We start from the raw sequence: 20,244 nt of genomic DNA, 5'->3' as shown, positions 1-20,244 counted from the left end.
CACATTCCTTATTCAGTCACTCAGTCAAGTGCTGCAGTGCCTCGAACTTCAGCTAATGCTGCTCCAGAATAAGAGGTGCAGTGGTGTTAACTGGGTTAAGGACCGGGAGGATTACCTGGGCCTTTACTGCTGCCAGGCTCTCTCACTGACTCGCTCAGTCAGGGTGGCCATTTGGCAGCTCTACAGCACAGCCAGTCTGAGCTCAGAGAGGGAAAAAAGGCAACCAAAAAAAAAAAGTGAAAGAGAGGGAAGATGGGAAGAGTATTAGTTCCCTAACCCAGGACTTCACAAGACTACGGATTAAGAGAGCCCCATTCACAGAAAACCAGTCAAACTGAGTAAAGCCAAAAAGATGACACAGGAGATTGCAAACTGTGCAGTCAACTTACTCCCCTCTGCAACCTCTTCCCACTCTCTAACTCCATCTCACTGTCTTTTTTTACCCTTTCTCACAGAGCTTCTATGAGCCACTCACTCAGAGGCAAAGTGAGCCATCTTAGGGGTGCAATCAAAGACAGCTTTTGATAAGCACCTCTGACTGGCATGCAGGGCCTCCACAAGGTCACTGAGTTCTACTCCAACCAAGAGAGAGGCACTGTCTGCACTGGCAACACATCAATTACTGCAGGCAACAAAGGATGAACTATAACAACACAATAACCTGCTCTGTCTGGGCACTGAGAGGGCAGCGGAGATGCTGTTCAGATAAGTGTTTCAATACTGAACTATAAGGAGAGAAAGAGGGAAGTGGAGGCGGGGGCAGAGGGTGCATGTTTTCTTTCTGAGCCCAGAGCAGCGTCCAGAGAGCGGGCTTGGCAGCGATCCATGTGTCCCTTGGCGTTAGTACTGCAGTCACATTACATTTCCCCTCTCCACTGGATCGCTGTGTGCCCAGCCGATGCTCCCGTCCAGGACATGTCGTGTCCACTTTAGACTTTAGGCTCTCTGGCTCGAGCTAATCCAACAGCTAACAAACTGGAGCAGATTGCTGAGTATATAATTGTGTAAATAATTCAGGTGTATGAGTGAAAGAGTTACAGTACATGAGATTGCTGAGATGGTGATGAGCATATACGTGTGCCATTTGTTGCACTGTAAATTGGAGCCTGCTGACACTGAGCGTGTTTGACTAAAAAGAAAGCTACTGCTCTTCATTCTCAAGCTCACACAACCCAATAGAGTCAAAACCTAGCAATCCACATGGAGCAGGTCTCCATGTTCTGCACATAATATAAAAAAAAAAACACACAAAAAACGTATTGCTTCTGACTTCCAGCTTGCTGATAGTGACAGCCGCACTGAGATCTACATGTGCCACATTCTCCCTGCGCTGATCCTGCACCAATTAATTTCATGAATGACTAACTCGTGTTTGGTAACAAACTCCCAGTGGCTCTAGGCTTACCTCACTAGCCCCCACCCTTACCCCCACCCCTAGAGGAGTGGCACTGCCAGGAATAGTCACAGGATAATGGAGTCAAAAACCTTGTGCCTATAATGCGCAAAAGGGGAAAATAATTACAGATCCAAGGCTTAAGATTAAAGTGAGCGAGCCAGTTTCTGTGCATTTGCAATTTTGTGGGTTTTGCTACTCATGTTTACTTGAAGAAAAAAGTTGGAGTTAGATGCATTCGGTTTAATGCATTTAGATGACATCGTCATCAAGAGTACATTTCAACGTCTTTGAGTGGCAGAATGTCACAAGCTGTGCCATTACCATGATGCATGTGCTAGAAACAAGACTGTGAGCTCACAAGCCTCTCTTTGAATCTGTATTCTGCCTTGCTGAGGAGGAACCGAAGAAGGGAACATTTTGGACAACATTTGAGACAACATGGCCCAAGAGAGAGCTGGGGCCATGTTGTCTAAAATGTTGATTAGTTTTGGCATGTGTAGAGATAGATTGCCTGCCATCTTTTCATTATTTCTCTGGAACCCCCCAGAGAGAGGGCATGGAGATGGACTTGAGCAGGAAAGGCGTAATTAAACTTCCACAGGCAGGTCATGTGCTGTTAAATGCTTTGCCACCATTTCTCATTACTTAACAGTGTAGTCTAAATGATACGCTGTCACTGGGCAAATTAATTGGTATTTGGTAAGGGCAGTATGGCAGCATTGTCTCCTACATGTGTCATAGGCTCTGTGGGACCATCAGAGGGCTACACATTATCTGACCCTGATTAATAACATAACACGAGTTAAGTATATACCAACTCTGGGTTACCGAACACGTCTTAAGCATTCATATAGTATGTAATTTCACAGCTTTCTGACCCCTCTGACCTTTGAATGCATATTTCTTAATTTGTGCCACAGCAAGTACTGTTCTCTTAATTTGGGTCTGGCCTACATTTAAGAGACAGCTCATGATGTGAATTAAGGGAAAAGTCCTGCATAAACCATGAAGCAGAAGTGAGGGGACAAGCACTGCACAACATACCACTTCATGCTCACGTTATTATCCAAATGCTGTTGCCTCACAAAATCTAAATTCAAACCCAGGCCAACCTCTTCAGGTGCTAAAGGACAGCATTATTAATATTAAAACAGAGCAGATTTTAGCTCCACTGAAAGATGAGTGTGTGTATGTGACCTTTGAGTTTGTGATTCTGGCGTAGCACCAGCTCGTCTTACCTCCAAAATAGGAGCCATCTGAAAGCTTGGTCTCTTTATTGCCTTTGGTTAGTACGCTGACAACCCCATGCTGTATGAAGTACATTTTCTTGCCGATGGTGCCCTCCCTGATTATATAATCCCCGGGCTGGAACACCTCAAACCTCAGCTTAGTGAGCATGGAGGTGACAAAGTTGGGGTCGGCGTTGGCAAACAGAGGCATGGACGCCACCAGCTTTCGACAGTTAAAGTTGACGATTTCCTGTGTGAGCACACACAGAAAGCAGTTAGCAAGAACAGCAGAAAAGAGCTTTAGCTTTGCAAAATGCATTGACCTGTCACAATTTCAGACAAGAGGGATATTAAAGTAACAACAGAAAAAATGTCAGCTGTGCAGACTTTTTTTTTTCTGAGCTCCTCTCAGTTTTACTCTTGTTTGGATTCACCCTAAAAAAAGAAAAGTAAACTGAGGGAAATGTCAAGCAGTACACAAGCTTTTGAATACATTACAGCTGCATGTGCAGGAGATTCAAACATAGACACTGATCCCACCTCTCGGAGCGGCTCGTTCAGCTCTCCCAGGATGCTCTCCTCGTCGAACATCTTGCCCTGGTAACGGTGCTCGTAGTAGTCGTGGATTCTCTGCCTCATATCTGCTGGCAGCTTGTGGAAAGACATGTACTGCTCCACCTGTTTGTACTGCGGGGACACAGAGACACTCAACAATCAGGTTACTCAAAGGCCATAGTGCTGTAGTACAAATACACAGCCACAGAGAACGGCTGGCACTAAGGTCAGACAAACAAGAAAATAGAGACGGATGCATGCAGGCCATCCGGGGTCTTGTGGGTTATACCCAACATGGTAGCACTTTTACAAGCTTTCATTCCTGTTTCTCTCAGAAGACAATCTGACAGAACATACTAACTACATATTTGCTGTCAGCACATTAAATATTATTTCTACTATAGTACCTCTTCTCTAAAGATACAGGAATGAAATGAGAGGTATGATCATTGTGGAGAAGTGATTAGTCATTATTCACTGGAGCTTGTAAAGGATTCACCATTGTGCCTAAACTGGATTGGGTTTACCACTGAACAACACAAGTAAATGTCCGGTAGGAGTGTGTGTTTCATTGTTAAATTACATTTAGTAAACAACTGGCAGGACTAGTATTTCTACAGTGCAATATCAGAGATCATATTATTATATTACTATTCATTCATACTGTAGCACTCAATTTGCATCCACTTATAGTATCGAATAACATAAGTGACGCAATTGAAACCTACATCTGTATATAACCACGCTGTGATCTGATGTGTCCTGCCTGTTTAGACTGTATATGTGATTGCAGTAACAAACAAAGGCCCAGGGCTCCTCAAACACCACATACATTAAAACACTTAAGAGTGTATTTGATATATGTTTTTAAGACTGTGTGTGTCTGTACCCTCCAATATTTATGTTGTTTGTTAAACATAAAAGCATTGTGTTAGTTGGCCTTTTATTGATTCTACAGTATAGGAGGCAGAGATGCAGATCAAAGCACACTGAGAGCACCTCGGGAATAATAACAGGTAGAATCCATGACCCTCAGTGAACGAAAAAAAGAAGAAAAAGAGAAATTAACCATTCATAGGGAAACACTGGAGGTGCTCTTTGATCACCATTTCTACGCTGCCAAAAGCCTTACCACTCAATGACATGGCTGACCTCAGATGTCTTCCTCTTTGTTATTCGGCTCTAATACGCTATGCACCACTAATCTTGGAGGAGATCATCAAAAGGCCAATCTTTTGGAAACATAACACAGTAAATAAGGACAGCTGTCTCATGCAAGTCAGATTGTTTTTTAGAAAGCAGAAAAGCTGTCAGGAAATGTAAGGAGAGTTGGAAAGAAATGCATTCTAGGGTTAGAGTAAAAACACGCAGGCAGACTGTATCGCCAATTTAGAATAAGTCTGATCAGATGTCAGCAAGGTTCTGCTGGTAACATCTTCTATCCTTGTAGTGACCCACTGACACCCTGTTGTGTTTTTAATCCTCCTTTGTTCACTTTTTTTGTTTGTCATGTGCTCCCTTCTCCATGCCAAATTTAGATGGATTTTAGTCTGTGTTTGACCAGAGCCTTTTGAGTCCCTCACAGACAAAGAAAACAGTCTGGAGTCAGTCTGTGCATATCGATGATAAAGCTCCCTCGACTGTGACCACTTAGCCACAAACTGTTGCATGAAATCACTGACTTTTGAAACAACGTAGCTGTTACAACCACAAACACTACAATGTATAAATCTGCAAGTTCAAGGGCATATAAATGTGCAATTGAACTATTATACTCTTTGTCCAACACTAAGCTGCTCGTCTGATATACTTAAAAGTTCACCTCTTAGGAATGTCAAGTAAATTATTTGACAATTTAAAAGTGTAAAGTGACCTGGAAAATTAAATGCTTGCATAAGCAAGAATAAGATGCGGAAAGAAGCTTTTAGATATCCGGTCTCTGTGCATCTGTGGGGAGATGGATGAGCTCTGTTGTGGCGTAAGGGTTTGAGTCTTTATCCCCACAATCCCTTTGGCATAAAATTGAGCATTTACTGATCTGATGATGAAACAGAATCATTGCAGAGAGGAACTTTTGCTCCACTACTCCAAGAGAGGAAAAGCTCTAGAAAACAATCGCAGAAATCTCCAGCTGTAGTCCCATTGGCTGCTGAGTATTGCAGCGAAGATGGCTTGTCTGCATGTGATGCCAGGGTGAAGATGACAGGTGTAACCCACATTCTGCATCTTGTCTAATGTCTTTATGTCTCCTGCATTAGACATGCCACAGCCTGGTGCTCTGTTTCAAAGGCGTGGATTATCATCTCCTTCAGAAGGTCTCCCAACGCTTTTTTTTTTACATTCATAAAAAACACTGTCAACATGTAATACAACCGTTTATCCTCAGCTTTGCAGCATGTTACAGTTTGATTCTCCCAGCATGAAAGAGCATTAGTTAAGTGAACAAACGCAAGATACTGTCCTATTGCTTTTATATTGTGACGGGTACAACTGTACTCTATACAGTAGCTGTGTCTCACTCAAAGGCATCTCGTATACTAATCACTGTTAAGTCTCAGAGGTGAAGCTGACATGGATGTAAAGACACCGACCATGGGGGGACAGCACAATCCTGACGCTGTGATGGGCTGATAACACTCTCTCTGACAGGAAATTATGTTATTGCTGCACAGCCACCATCACACTGCCACCAGGAAGATCCCTGCTCTCCTGCTCCACTTGGCTAAATCAAATCATAGTCAGTGCTAAGGAGGTAATCGTTCCACCATCAGCCTCCCTCACTGCACTCTGAAAACCAGGGGATTCAATTCTGTTGGGTGGCTGTCCAAAATATAAGTCGCTGATGAGAACTATAGAACTGATTTATTTTTTTATTTCTTTAGTTTAGGAAATACACATTTTTGTTGGATGAAAAAATGAATACCAATTTCATATCTGTACATTAAGCACGAGCAGTCATGTTAGCTTAGCTTTGCACAAGCTGTGTGTTTGGCTATGTCCAAAAGTAACAAAATCTGCCTACAAACAAAAACAAGAGACTTGCCAGGTAAACAGCAAAGTCTAGCAACCTCACCATGATGACCAGACTGCAAGAAGTTACTGCGCCTAGCCAAGAAATGGTTATTAACCATGCTGTTTTTACACTGGTTTTTATACAGAATTAAGAAATAAGATAAGGTGTTAATTAGTGGGCTTTAGAGGTTCTGGTAGACAGATTGTGTCACTTTTGGACAGAGTCAGGCTAGCTGTTTCCCCCTGTTTCCAGTCTTTGTGCTATGCTAAGCTAACAGGTAGCTGGCTATGGCTTCATGTTTAACAGACAGATATTATATAATCAAACTCTTGGAAAGACAGCAAATAAGTCAAAAGTCTCAAAAACTTTCCTCAGCTTTGGTGGTTTTAAAACTGCTATATTTGGCTGTTGATGATGATTTTGGTGATTTTCCAATTTCCTAGCATAATAAAAACCATAAAGGCAATAACACAATGAATACTGCATTGTTCAACATTTTTTGTTCTTTAAATTACACAACCATTCAAGTCAACAAATTGTCCTGCTAACCTAGCACTAAGATCTTTTACTATTCTCAACGCCATTGCTTTTAAAGGATCAGTCTGTAGGATTTAGTGGCTTCTATCTATATGCAGATTAAGTAAGATTTAAATTTAAGAGATATGTATCATGAATTGACCACTGTTTATTTATTTGCAGGCAACTTGTCAGAGAGACAACTTGAACCACATGAGTCTACGCTAGGTTATTGAGAGCAGCTTAAAGCTTAACAAATATACACTTTCTCACAGAATGACCGTGTAACTGTGGATAGGAGGGGGCGTATATTTCTGTTTCGAGGGTTAGGGTTATGGGTCACTGGCCACATGCCTCTTTCTTTCTTTCTGCTTTTCTCTTCATGTATACAGGTTGCATGTGTCTGCTGTGTTGCAATTATTGGATGTTTATGTTTTTGTAAGGGTTCAGAAGAAACACAACTTGTTCTTTGGATTTTTTCACCCACAATTCCGTTTTGCATTTGGAGGAGGCTTGTTAATGACGTCGCCTACTGAAAACGAACCGTCTGCTTTAACTGGTTCGTGCTTTCTTCGTATCTCTCTCTCTCTCTCTCTCTCTCTCTCTCTCTCTCTCTCTCTCTCTCAGCAAGATGCTAAAATGAGTTGATGTGTGGGAATGACTGAACATAACTTTCCAGTGGGATAAAATAAATGCGCCATCTGATTGGCTCTTCTAGTCGGTCTTCATAGAGACCGCTAATTAAACTATTTAGAGCAAATATCGGCAGACAACGATTGGTGGCCGATCAATTGGGTCAGCCTTACTGCATGTACTGACTGGTGACCTCTGTATAGACTTAAGTGCCTTACTGTAACTGACTGTCTTTTAAGTACATTACAGTAGAGAGATTTGTGTGTGTGTGTATGTGAGCCTATTAGTTTCCAATCTTGGCAATATTACAGCAGTAGCATACTCTGCCCACTGAGCTATACAGAATTGCATCTTCGTGATATTTTATTTCACAAGCCCTTTCCCTCTGTTTCTTGGTTTTGATCTCTTACCACATGGCAATGCTTTGGTCTGTTCCACATTCGTACTTTTCTTTTTTCCCATCATTCTACTCTTTTATCATCCTTTTTTTCCCCCAATTCCCTCCTCTCTCATGCAGCTCTCCAAGCAAATGCACATTTTTTACCAAATAATACGAAATGAATAATTCATTTCCCAAAAGAGATGTCAGCCACTTAATTATACTTTCTAAACATTTTTGTTTCTCCACTGTTCTCTGTCTCCTTCTCCATAACCTTGTGTTGCATGGTCTAAAGGTATGGGTCATATAATAAGGCTAACTAAAGTCCTACATATTTTCACCCACAAATGTTAAATAGGCAGTGGACACATTAGCAAACTATAGAGAATGCTCCACCTGCTTGGTTTGTGATGTATGTGCTGGAGGACAGCTCAGTCTTGTGTGAAATGGTCATAACACTGCTGAATTCAGGACAAGAGCGCTCATGGGCAGCCAGTGATACACTGTATGGTACAGTGGTCTCATAAGGTGGTCTCATAAATTGACTGCTACTATGTATATCTAATTATTCGACTAACCATGGATAAGTCCCACTAACTGTGGAAGCACCAATTACATGCTCTAGTTGTGTGAAACCACATCAAGGTTTTTAGCCCTACTTGCAGAGTGGCTCTAGGGAGGACAATGTTGGTCTGTCAGTCGGTCGATCCACGAAATTTTGCGCAGATTTAAATGTTTCAAGGAAGATTTGATGGATTCCCATTAGATACATTCATGGATCCCAGAGGATGAAGCCAATAAACTGTGGTCATCCCCTTCCTTTCCTCTAGCATCATCATGAGTGTGTAATACATTTACATTTAGAAAAAGCACCTCTAGCAGGTATACCAAACTGCTGGCCCGGGGGCATTTCCAGCCCTCCTTCTGGCCTGCGACATGATGTCAAAAATATAATATAATCTGTCCCACAAGAAGATTTTTTAAAATATTTTTTGTTTTTTTCTAGTTATTTCATATCAATTTGAACTACCTACTCACATACAATTAAAATACTGCATATCTAATAAAATGCTGTATGTCTGTAGGAATGACAATCTTGATATGGACACTGCAAATGCTGCTGTAAGCATACATTTTCTGTGACATTATATTGACGATGGTTTTGCCTTTGATTTGGTTTTGGTTATACACAAGAGCAGGTATTTCACTTGGCAACTCTGGCATTTTAGCAGTCCTTGACTTAGCAGTAAAAGTTGTGTGGCAGAGGAAAAGGGAATGTAACATGGTTTAGATTAATGCCATCAGTCAGACTAATGAGAATGGCTCTTACTGTAAGACAGAGTCAGACTTAAGCTCCTCAACTTGTTGACAGCTGTGTCCTTGGGTTGATGGTATAGGGAAATCATGACTTAACCTCTACAAGGCGCCACAAATTTATTGCTATTGTTGGCTGAAACCTACATCTTTTTCATACTAGGGTTTTTCAAGGCCCATCAAATCAATCAACACAGAGCTGACCGGCTTCATCATTTAGCTTAAATAAGAAAAATCTAAAACTGCATTTTTTACTAGTTCCCTGACAGCATTAATCCATTCCTCTCCCTCTTGGGAAGAAACTCACAATTATGTAAGTGCAAATATAGTCCTCTTCTGATGACTATTTACTGTATTTCCAAAGGTCTTGATTTGGGGATTCAAGTGGGGGAACAAAAGATCTCTAGAGCCTCTTCACCCTAAAATAATCAGCTTTGGGCCACTTATTAACTACTCCCCAAAGAGCCATGTTTAATTGCCAAGTGTTAATTAGAGATTTAGAGGGGAGGGGCTGCAGCACCCCATTGCCATTGCCTTCTAAAGCCATTTGGGACCGGCAAGCCACAACACACTACTCACAAGTCCCTCCTGGGCATCCCTGATTTCATCATTAACTACCAACAACAAACAGAACACCACTCAGTTATCCCATGCTGACCAATAATAATATACTATGAAAAACCTGAGAGGAGAAATGCTCAAAAGGATCAGAGAGCTTCTGTAAAGTAAAACAATATGGATCACAAGTTACCTACAAATGAATGAGATTATCTCTTTTGTTTGGTGTGCCCATTCCCATTTCTGTCTCATATGCATTTCCACTGTAGAGGGCCATAGTAGCAGTGGCTTACAGAGAGCTGGAGCTGCAGGCATACCCTGTATGCACAGTCACATGCGCAGCCATCTTGTGCCCCCAATCCGGAGAGATGTAATTCTCTTTGTGTGATAATGGTTCTGAACATGCCCGAGACAAGAGTGAGGAATCCTTGGGGGAATTTGAGAGATGCTTAACCCATTCCAGCTCACAATGTTTTAGTCCGTGTTTTAGCAGAGCTGCTTGCTGGGTAATACAGGGGTTCAATGTGGGGATGAGAGACCCCAACATATTATTCAATAATACTACAGGGGTCTATACCACAGTGAACCTATAGTACTATAGTGTAATCATACAGAAGCTACACTCTACTCCTGGAAAATTTGACATTTGATTAATTGTTTACGTAATTTATCAAGCAACAAACGAAACAATTGGAAACAATCAATGGTTTCAGGTTTAGTAGAGTGTATTTACTGCTTTTTCTGTTTATTATCATTGTACATTTAATAGCTTTGGTTTTGGGACAAAACAAGCAATGGGAACTTAAAAATTATCCACTTCTGAGTGCCATCTGGTACAATTAAACTCAACTCAACTAGCAGGGAGTACAGATATAAAGATATCACAGTCTTGAAAATGTAACTAAAATCCCATGACTAGAGCACTCAGTAAATAGCACTGTGTACCTCTCACATATGGGAATCTCTGAGAAGAAAGGGTAACGCTTGTGCAATGTCTAGCTTCAACCCGTCTCTTTACCGCTCATATCTGATATGGGCCCAACCTAATCCATGCAGTCAGATAGATCTGCAGCAAATTCAGTTGCAAACAGGTAGAAAATGCACATGTTTATTATTACTTTGCGCCCACTGGCTCTGTTTACACACAGCAAAAGACTGGCATCAGTCATATATTTTTAACAGAGTGAAAATTAATCTAATAAAGCTATTTTTCATCTCAGTGGGGGCCACACTTTAACCCATAGTATTTAGTGTGGTTGAGGCGCTCTCTACTTTGTGTAACAGTTAACAGGCTGCCTGATTCCTATTTAAGAGCTCATTTGAGCTTGCTAGCTTCTGACAGCCCAGGCATTTATCACATGGTGCCACATTGTAATAGAATTCTATTCAGAAAAGATTATACTCACGCTTTCTGATGATAATTTTCACCATCTTTGACAGCAGAGCCTTTTTTCCCCCCTCCTTTCCTATTTCCTGTCTGTACACTTACAAGATTCCTTCATAGACTGATTTTCTTCATCATAGTCCCCCAGAGGGGTTTCACTGATTTGTTTCCCATCTATATTTAACTGTTACCTGGACATTATCTCTGCATGCCAACTGGACAGATGGCCTCTCATCTTGGTCATACAGCTCCGTGCTCTACTTTTTACAGTTCATTTACAGTGGATGAATAGAGAGCCTGTGTCACATCATAACCAGCACAAGGCACTTAAATGTGGTGATGATGCTGCACAGTTCAACACTGATTTGTCATCTTTCACTTACTAAACAGTAATCGGTATTTACCATCCGTCCCACTGTGACAGTAGAGGGTATGCATTTGTGTTGTAGCCTATTGTTGGTGTTTACTTACAAGCTGGCCCTGGTCAAATGCCCTACACAATGTTACTGTACAGCTCCATGCTGGCTAATGTTTTTTTTTTAATTTATACTCCCATCCACATTCTAATTTTGTAATTACTGTGAAATAAGCTCCATTATCATAACAGTGATTTATGATGCCGCATAATGTCTACATTGCAGATAAGTAAGTCACATTTCATGCTACTCCACCGAATGGTGGTGCATGCATGTGCTGCAGTTTTGTAGCCTTGCTGACAGCATATTTGGAATATCAACATTGGCATATTTGGCTTCTGAACACAAAAACTCCAAACTGCAAACTATAGGGATCCATTTCAGCTCACCAAAAGCCAACAGAAAATAGTCTGGTGGCATTTCCAGCATTTACAAATGAGTCAAAATGTCTAATTCCTCGTATTTCACGTTCTGCTATGCATGTGTTGAGTCAGCACGCCAAATGAAGTATTAAAAGAGTTTTTGTGAAGTTTAGAAACAAACTAAGACAGTGAAACCAAGATGAAAATACATTTAATGGTAGATCTGTGGGTAAACATATTTATGAGAGTTGAAAGACAAAGTTATTTCTTTCCTCTTAATTTTCATGACACACTAAAACACAAACAACCACTGTAATCCTTCTTCATATAATGTGTTACAAATATCCACTGGTTTAGATGAGAACTAAAGCTTCTCAATGTCCTTGTACTTTGAGTACCCACTCTGAGACTGAGCTACTGAGTTCAATAACACTCTAAAAATGCCCTAAGAGGAGAGAGCAGATTAACATTAACCATATACTATTATTTAAAGTATCCTCCATTTAATATGCAATTATATATGTAAAGAGAGAGATTTTAAGACATTTTATTCTTTGAACAGTACCAATAGTTCAAAGACAGAACTATTTGATATTTCAAAGCAGTGGATTTGGGTTTTTTTTGTGTTGCTGACGTGTTGCCCCATTCCTTTGTGCCATCTCCTTTTTTTGGTTAGAGCATAAAGAATTATACCTATAATATGTTGTTGTTGATTTACATCACTGTTTGTAACACTCATTTCTTTAAAGTATTATTTTTTTTGGCCTTTTATGCCTTTATTGACAGAGATGGCTATAGAGAGACAGGAAAGGGAGGCAGAGAGAGGGGATGACATGCAGCAAAGGGCTGCAGGTCGGATTCGAACCTGGGCCACTGCGTATAGGGGTTGCCAGCTCTACCGACTGAGCTAACCGGGTGCCTGTAACACTCATTTCTGTCATATCACTATCCTCACACTGTGTATGGTTTATTAAAGGTCTATTAACAGTAAGCCCACCTTAAAATACAAACAACCTTCCATCGCATCTTAGCCTCATTGCTTTCGGAGACTCTTTAAGATTATATGTTAAGCCACCACACCTTACTTTAACTAATGAGACGGCAAAGAATCACTCCCTTTAACAGACAAGCGTGCATAATAACTTGGTGTATGATGGCAGGTTGGACACTGGCTGCTGTGTTGGTGGTGTCTCAGTTAGCAGATTTCTCACCAGGCTGAGTCCCAGCAGACAAGAACAGCTGTCCCTGTCATGGCAGCCCAATGGCCATCTGAAAACAGCCACCTGTCCTCTCAAAACTCCAGGGACTGACCAATGAATTGTCCACTTCTTGAGTGCGTGGATTATGGTATTAGACTAACAGTGAAAAGCAGAGTGGAATCTCCAGGAAGCGGATGATGCTGTCACATGCTAATGAAATGGCCAATGACAAAAAGGTTTACTTCTTTGAAGGAACTAACCCTGATAAGCAGAGAGGAAATAATACAGTGTTGTAGAAATTACTTCTATCTGGCTCCCACAGCCAGATGAGCATGTGGTGACAGTGCACCTAGAGAGTGCCTTACTGACGCATGTGGAAAGATAAATGAGAGAATCCACACTCTTTAAAATTAATTGCAGTCTGCAGTAATAACCTTTCTGCAGGCAGGCACCGTGGGAAGCTGTGGGAGCACAGGGGAGCCTTTTTAGCTGACTGGGGGATTCTTAAGGCGCCTTAGGGGGTGATCCCAGAAACGGTGGCAAATGGCTTTGGTAGCACATGCTGACTGGTGCTGAGACAGGCCAGCTGTTCAGTCTACTTGGCAGCAAGGCATCTCTAAAGCTGAGCAGCAGACGAGTTGAGAGTGCTGAGCTTGGTGATGGTTTGCTCTTCTTTCATTAAGCAGCTACTCAGATCAGCAGCTTTAGTAGTGTATCTACTTGCATGTTGTACTTTTTTGACTAGATTCTGGTAGAAAAGTCTCTTTGTTACCCACCCCTACATTTTTGAGGTGTTAATTTATCCAGTGCACTTTTTTTTATCCTTTTGAAGATGTAGCAACCCACACACCCATTACGTCAGCTAATCTGTTCCTCTGCTTGTCTGCCGGGGGCCCTTTTTCTCTGCCCTCTTTCACCCCCACCTTCCCTCTTTCATTCGGGTGGGGTCTCTAGAGCTCTGCCTCCATTCCCTGGAGGTCATCCTTTTCCATCTCCTCCTCGCCACAGACGGTGGGCAATGTGGCAGCCTTGCAGCTCAGCTCATTATCGCCCACGCTGGGCCCACAGAGGGCATGGCACTGTGGAACACGGCTAGGCTCTTCACAGCCAGCTGTCAGGGCTTTCCTGTCACTGAACTGGGGAGGCTGGGGTTCCTGTCTCTTTATGGACCGTTCCACAGCAAAAACCCATTCGGCCGAAGATATAAATTCGGCTTGAAGGAGCTAAGAAGATATGGACACCTAGTTTGTTGCTGCCCAAAGGAAACCATGTATTAATCAAAGTCTTCTTTGAAAAAATACTTCTTAAGCTACTGTAAAAAATCACACCTGAAAATAGTTTTTCTTAGCTCGTGAAAAGTTGAGGTGTTTGAAATATAGGACAGAAATATGCCAATCCTCTACTCGTGACAAAATAAATGCCGTTGTCTTAGTTTTGTCTGAGGGGGGCCCCCAAAGTGTCAGACTTTGAAAACCCCTTGTTTAGAGGACTTTGACAGTGCTTGCTTTCTGTTTTTGGAAAAGTGAAGTGTGTGTTTGGTGTCTGTTCAAACATCAATTAAATTCTATTTTGTAGTAAACTGCTGCATTAAACGACATGAGTATGAGCCAGCATCCTACCTCACCGCCACTGTCCTCCCTTCAAAATAAATTAAGACAACAAAGCTGTCAGCCACACGCCACATTGACTCACCTTCTCCTGGTACTGCCGTCGAGATGAGTCTAGAGACTGGATTAGTGCGGTGGCGTGGCCCACAAACATGGCGTAGCAGGTAGCGCCCACTATCATGCTGAGGATGGTCAGCCACACGTCTGTCATCCCCACTGGGGGGTACATGCCATACCCAATACACAGCATGTGGCTCATAGCTTTGAAAAGTGCGTAGGAGTACTGCTGTCCCCATGTGTCATTCTGGATGAAACAGAGAAGATGGGGTGAGTTAGAGTGGGTACATTGGAAGACTTTCTATCTTGCTCACTATCTCTCTCTCAAAAGGGTGTTGATAGCACATTAAAGGTCAAGGAGCATCCTGACAGCTCACACACATACACACACACATCCAATTACTTAAGACAAAACTAATGGCAGATGTCCATTTCAAGCCGTCTTAGTTCAATAAAGAGCAGCTGGCTGGGTAAAACATACTTTTCAAAATGCAAACATTTGGTGCAAGCAGACATTTGGGCAAGAGCCTAAAACAGAGCCCTGAGAATGGGCGGATGGAGCGTGAGACACTGGAGGCTTGCATGACAGTAAGTAGGTCAGCTATTTAGAAAAATGTGATTTCTCTGTGAGTTTTCTCATTTGTAGATAAATTGCCCCTTTTCCTTTAGATCCCGTTGGTAGTTCATGGCAAATCAATATCAACTCTCTCCTGGGGGTGACACGTCCAAATTGCTTTCAAACTCATTTCCACAGCGGAAAAGCCGAGAGAGATAGCAATTTTATTAGTGCCCTCCTGAAAAGGTAAGGAGCGATGACCCAGCAAGATAATGGGGCAGCTACTGTAAAAGAAGACAAAAAATGTCTCCTAATGATTCCACTCAGAACCAAAACAACCGTGACTGAGTCGATACTAACAAACTCTTTGTCTACCAGGTAATGTCAGCAAAACATGAGGAGCTTTCCATCAGAGAGGTGCCTTCCCCCGAGGCTGGAATTAATTCAGAAAGATATATTTGTTATTCTGTCACATTGAGATGCATTCTTCTACGTAATGCAATTAATTAGACAGTGTTTACTGTGTGAAACACAACAAACTCCATTTTGATGTTAATGAGAGGCTACATCCCTCACACAGGATTTTAGACTAAGTACATTATGAGTGCTCTTCCTCAGATCTCAGGGCCTCTGCACAGGGCTGTTTTTGGAGCCGAAATTAGAGGAATCAGCCTGTAGAAGCTCTGTGGAAGTTTTGGAAACAGGGCTCTGAGCTGCAACAACATAAGAAGTAGGAAATGCCTAAATATAATCGAGTCATAACTGCCTGAAATTTTTGTGACAAGGCATTTGGCATGTGAACCCATATTCCTCAGTCACTGAGATGGAGATATTAAAATGGAATACTGGACTTTTAGGTTTTAATGGAAGTAAATGAAGGTAAACATAGAACTTGGTATTAATAAGAGAGTAAAGGCAATATTTCTCTAAAATTTGAACATATAACAGATTAGATTTCACTTGTTTAAAACACAGGATGGCAAATGTGTCATATTGCGTGTCATATTGCTCTGCCGGACTATTTAAATCTGCCTTTCTCTGTTGTGGCTTTGTGTATCGTGCAGTATTATTTCTGCTTCTGCAATGTATATACGGTTCCAATACAGCATGTTTTGAAGGTATGAAACTAAAAGATTAGTAAAGCAATCATGACCTTGTTTTCACTGCTCTAGAATACGACATCAAATCGAATCTTAATCCATACATACTGTATTGTACCTTAATGATGAGCCACAGTTTACACTATGTTGCCTGACAGCACAGCCTTATGTAATTTAAGATAATCCCCTTTCTACTGGACTCGAACTAGTGGTATAAGGCATCTTCCTTCACAACCGTCTTCATGGTAGTGAAGGAAACAGAAATTTAAAAGTAGAAGAGGAAATGTTAAAGGTTTGGATGTAACCATTTAAAATCCTTGAAGTCTGAATGTATATACCTATTTTTTGTCTTAATCCAGATAACTGAAAGACAAAGAGGTTGGTTAAAATGGAAGGTTGGTCAAAGAGGCGGCCTACTGGTTGCTGGTTTGATCCCCAGTACTGACACTGTACCTTACCTGCGTGCGTGGTAGTTCTGCACAGACAGGTATGGAAGACAAGCTAAAATTAGCTTAAGTGTGAAACATCTCAAGGGACAGTGGTTTGCAACATCTGTCGTTTCTTATGATTAAATATAACAAGTGAGCATGTCAGTGAGGCAGTGAGGCATGATGAACCAAATACATCATACCTTGAGCGATGTAACTACTCATGTGACATCTGCTCTGGCACGGAGAGATGAACATACAGCTGACTAAAAACTGGTTTGTGTAAAACTCAAGCTTGGCTCCCTTGAATTTGTTTGCTTTGTTCTTCACAGTTTAAAAACACATTTATTCTGGGCTTTTTATCTGTCGTCTTTCTGATAATTAATAAAGCATTCTGTCTGTTATTTTAATGATTAAATTATTTTCAAAATTATAAATCTCACAATTGGGAATTGTAAGAAACAATAACTGTGGTATTTGTATGGATACTAAACAGATGAATGCAGTAAGTTGACAAAGACAAACCTGCTTCATGACGCCAATGTCGCCAATACATCTAGCCATCCAGGAAGCTTTTATTCCATGTGGACATCTTTCAGTTTTTCACTGAAATTGGTTGCCACACGAAAAGCCCAAACAATGCCCTATTGACACTTAAATCCAAATGTATATTGATAAGCCATCAGTTAGGCAACCGCTCTCCTTGGCTACATCCCTTAAGGGTTAAATATATGTTGATTTATTGGTTATACTGACGAGAGAGGAATTCACTGATGTCAGATCAATCCCCACTGAGGTCCCCACCACAAAACCTGACAATAACACACTCTTGAATAACACGCTAAGTTAACACGAGGCCATCGGCTAGGGGTGATTCAGAGTCGCACATCAGGTGTGACACAGTCCGCTTCCATAAGCAGATAAAAGAGAACTCTATTATGAGCCAGGCCTTAACAGAGACTCTACTCCAGCAGCTGTTTTAACAATACAACAAAATTAAAGCGCAGCATGAGTGCTCACTGGAAACTGTCAATATTCAACCAATATTGAAGGGCCGTCTGTCCTCCTCAGAAAATCAATGTTCCCTGCACAGCCCCAGTGTCTCTCTCCTTTCACAATATGGACAGATGTCGAGGGCTCCAAATAAATAAAAATAATCAGCAAATTGAATAAATGTGGGCAAATGTAGCAGATAAATATATTTGATTTAGGGCTTAAAATGACAGATATGCGAGGCAATCTTTCCCAGGATGCTAAAGGGTTTTAGTGCAGTAATTACTGAAGCTGATGGATGAGATAAGACAGGGCATAATCTGGTTCGAACAGGCAGGAGGACTCGGAGCAGGAGAAGCACTTACCACCATCTTATTTTTGGACACCCAGCAGTCGGCGGGGAAGTCCTGCAGCATGGGCACCAGGAACTGCAGGCAGCCATCCCAGTGACACAGTAGCAGCATCATGCCGATCAGGTTGACAATCCTCACCATGGCGCTGGCAAGGTCATAGGTCATGTGGAAGATCTGATGGGTTGGGGGAGGAAGGAAGCAGGAAATGGGTTAGGGTAGAATGACTCAACACGCTGATGGTCAAAATCCCGGATATACAGCGAGATTGCAAAGCACGCACACACACGCACACACACACACACACACACACACACACACACATCCTCTAGGGAGATTTTCTTCCTCCGCACGCAGTTCAGCGACTTCTGAGTCTATTCTTTCATCACGTCATGAACAGGGTTTGTGGTTTAGGACTTAGTTGACAATGTACTTAGCCTGTAGAAACCTTAGCTTTATACAGTGCACACAGATGAGCTGGTGGATGCAGATTGCTGCTGTTGTGAGAATGGTCCACAGGGGATGGTCAGCAGACTGGGACCGGAGATTTACCTCCCCGACTGCTGAATCGCTCTTATCATCAGCCACTCAGCATAACACAATAATGGTACAGGGGTAGAGGTGGCTGCGCTCCTGGGGTGAGAGCGTTCAGACTGGGTTTGTTAATCCTAATGATAAATATACTCATAAGGCGCTCCAGGACTTCTGGGCTGGTGTAGATTTTAATGGCCTCAACCATTCAAAGCCTCTTAATCCCTTTGAAGACCACGGTGTGCAATGCTAACCACTCCAGTCCTTATTAAAATCCACTCAGTGCCTTTTAAGGGCTTGTGACTGAGAGGGGATATTCCATCTTCACTTTGTTGTTCAGAAAGTAAGTGGTGATGATGAGGAGGAAGATGAATACATATACAAACTTTTCATCTGCTTGTTCCTAAGGCACTGGGCTTGTTGCTTTTTCTTCCACACAAGCGTGAGTGTGTATCTGTGTATTTTTTCTGTGTTCGTGTTAAGAAGGAGGTTGGCAGGGACCACCAGTCTGGTGTTTGTGCCGCTGCACCATCAAATCACATCAATTTAGCTCCGTCAACAGGCTAGAATGAAGCCAGAGGTATGCCCAGGAAAATGTGCATGGGTGAGAAGCGGAGCCAGGCTCTCTCTCAGAGTACGGAGGCGTTCCCGCTCACACACTCTCTGTCTGTCCACACAAACATTGCACACTGAAACTCAACACGTCTCTCTCCCACTTTGTCCCTTCCCTTCTTTCTTTGGGCTCTTGTTCAAAATGTTTAGCCTTGGGTCCTTTCACATCACCTAAGCTGAATCATCTGCCCAGCTGCAACTTCTCTTTTTTTTTTAACCCAACAAATCCCCTCATTTTCCACACTTCTGTTCACAGCTGCATGTTGTATGTGAGCTATTGTTTGCTTGTTTGTTTAAGTCTTTTGTTTAAACACAGGGATAAATAAGTTATGTTATCTAATATGCAATGTTGTGCGATGTCAGATTTCCTGCTGGAGCCGTAATGGCATTCCATAACATTGAAGTGTTAAATTCACTCTGTGGTGAATGAATAAATCATGAGGTACCCCCTCCATCTCCCACACTGAGCTTGATATATTTTTCATTTGTGAATTTGTATTTCCAGACAGGAAAGGGAAGCTTTATAAAACAGACACTGCTTTTAAATCTCGAAAAACTTGCTAAGTAATATGTGCATTTAAATACAAGCAATTCTTGGGACATTAAGGATTGACAAAGATATAAAGTATTCAGGCGTACAGTATATTTTAAATTATTCATTATTATTTGAGATTCTGGCATAATTACAGTTCCACATTACATTTGCCCTCAGACTGTAACAAACTGACTGAAGTATATTGAAGTATATTTTGCCAGGAAAACTAAATCTGTGTACCTTTATCTTTAAGCATAATGCCACACTGTAGAAGCAGGATGTTTATATTTTAGATATAAAATGTCAAATGTTTTAATGGATTTGTTTTTTCCAAATTAGTTTTATTTTTGCATTGCTCTGACAAAAGGACAAAGGACAAAAATTAAAGGCAAACTACACTACACAAATTTCCTCCGTCAATACATCCAGGAGCTAACTCGTCATGTGTCATGTCATGTCATGTCATGTGAAAACAGTTATAAAATGCTATAAAATGTGGCTTTTTAAAGAGAAAATAACTC

The 20,244-nt window shown here is 41.6% G+C and overlaps 1 protein-coding gene across 1 annotated transcript in view; it reads right to left on the bottom strand.

The window, feature by feature from the left end:
• The window catches only part of hcn4 (hyperpolarization activated cyclic nucleotide-gated potassium channel 4), a 70,837-nt gene that overhangs the window by 21,098 nt on the left and 29,495 nt on the right, over positions 1-20,244 (bottom strand). The window contains exons 3-6 of the mRNA XM_051379957.1: positions 18,061-18,222; positions 14,647-14,865; positions 3,166-3,312; positions 2,635-2,875 (exon numbers count right to left, since the gene is read on the bottom strand). Coding sequence (XP_051235917.1) covers positions 2,635-2,875; positions 3,166-3,312; positions 14,647-14,865; positions 18,061-18,222 — 769 coding nt within the window. The remainder of the gene's footprint in view (positions 1-2,634; positions 2,876-3,165; positions 3,313-14,646; positions 14,866-18,060; positions 18,223-20,244) is intronic.

Source organism: Dicentrarchus labrax, unplaced genomic scaffold (genome assembly GCF_905237075.1).
Source record: "Dicentrarchus labrax unplaced genomic scaffold, dlabrax2021, whole genome shotgun sequence".
NCBI classification, from domain to species: domain Eukaryota; kingdom Metazoa; phylum Chordata; class Actinopteri; family Moronidae; genus Dicentrarchus; species Dicentrarchus labrax.
This window is presented reverse-complemented; position numbering and strand designations above follow the sequence as displayed.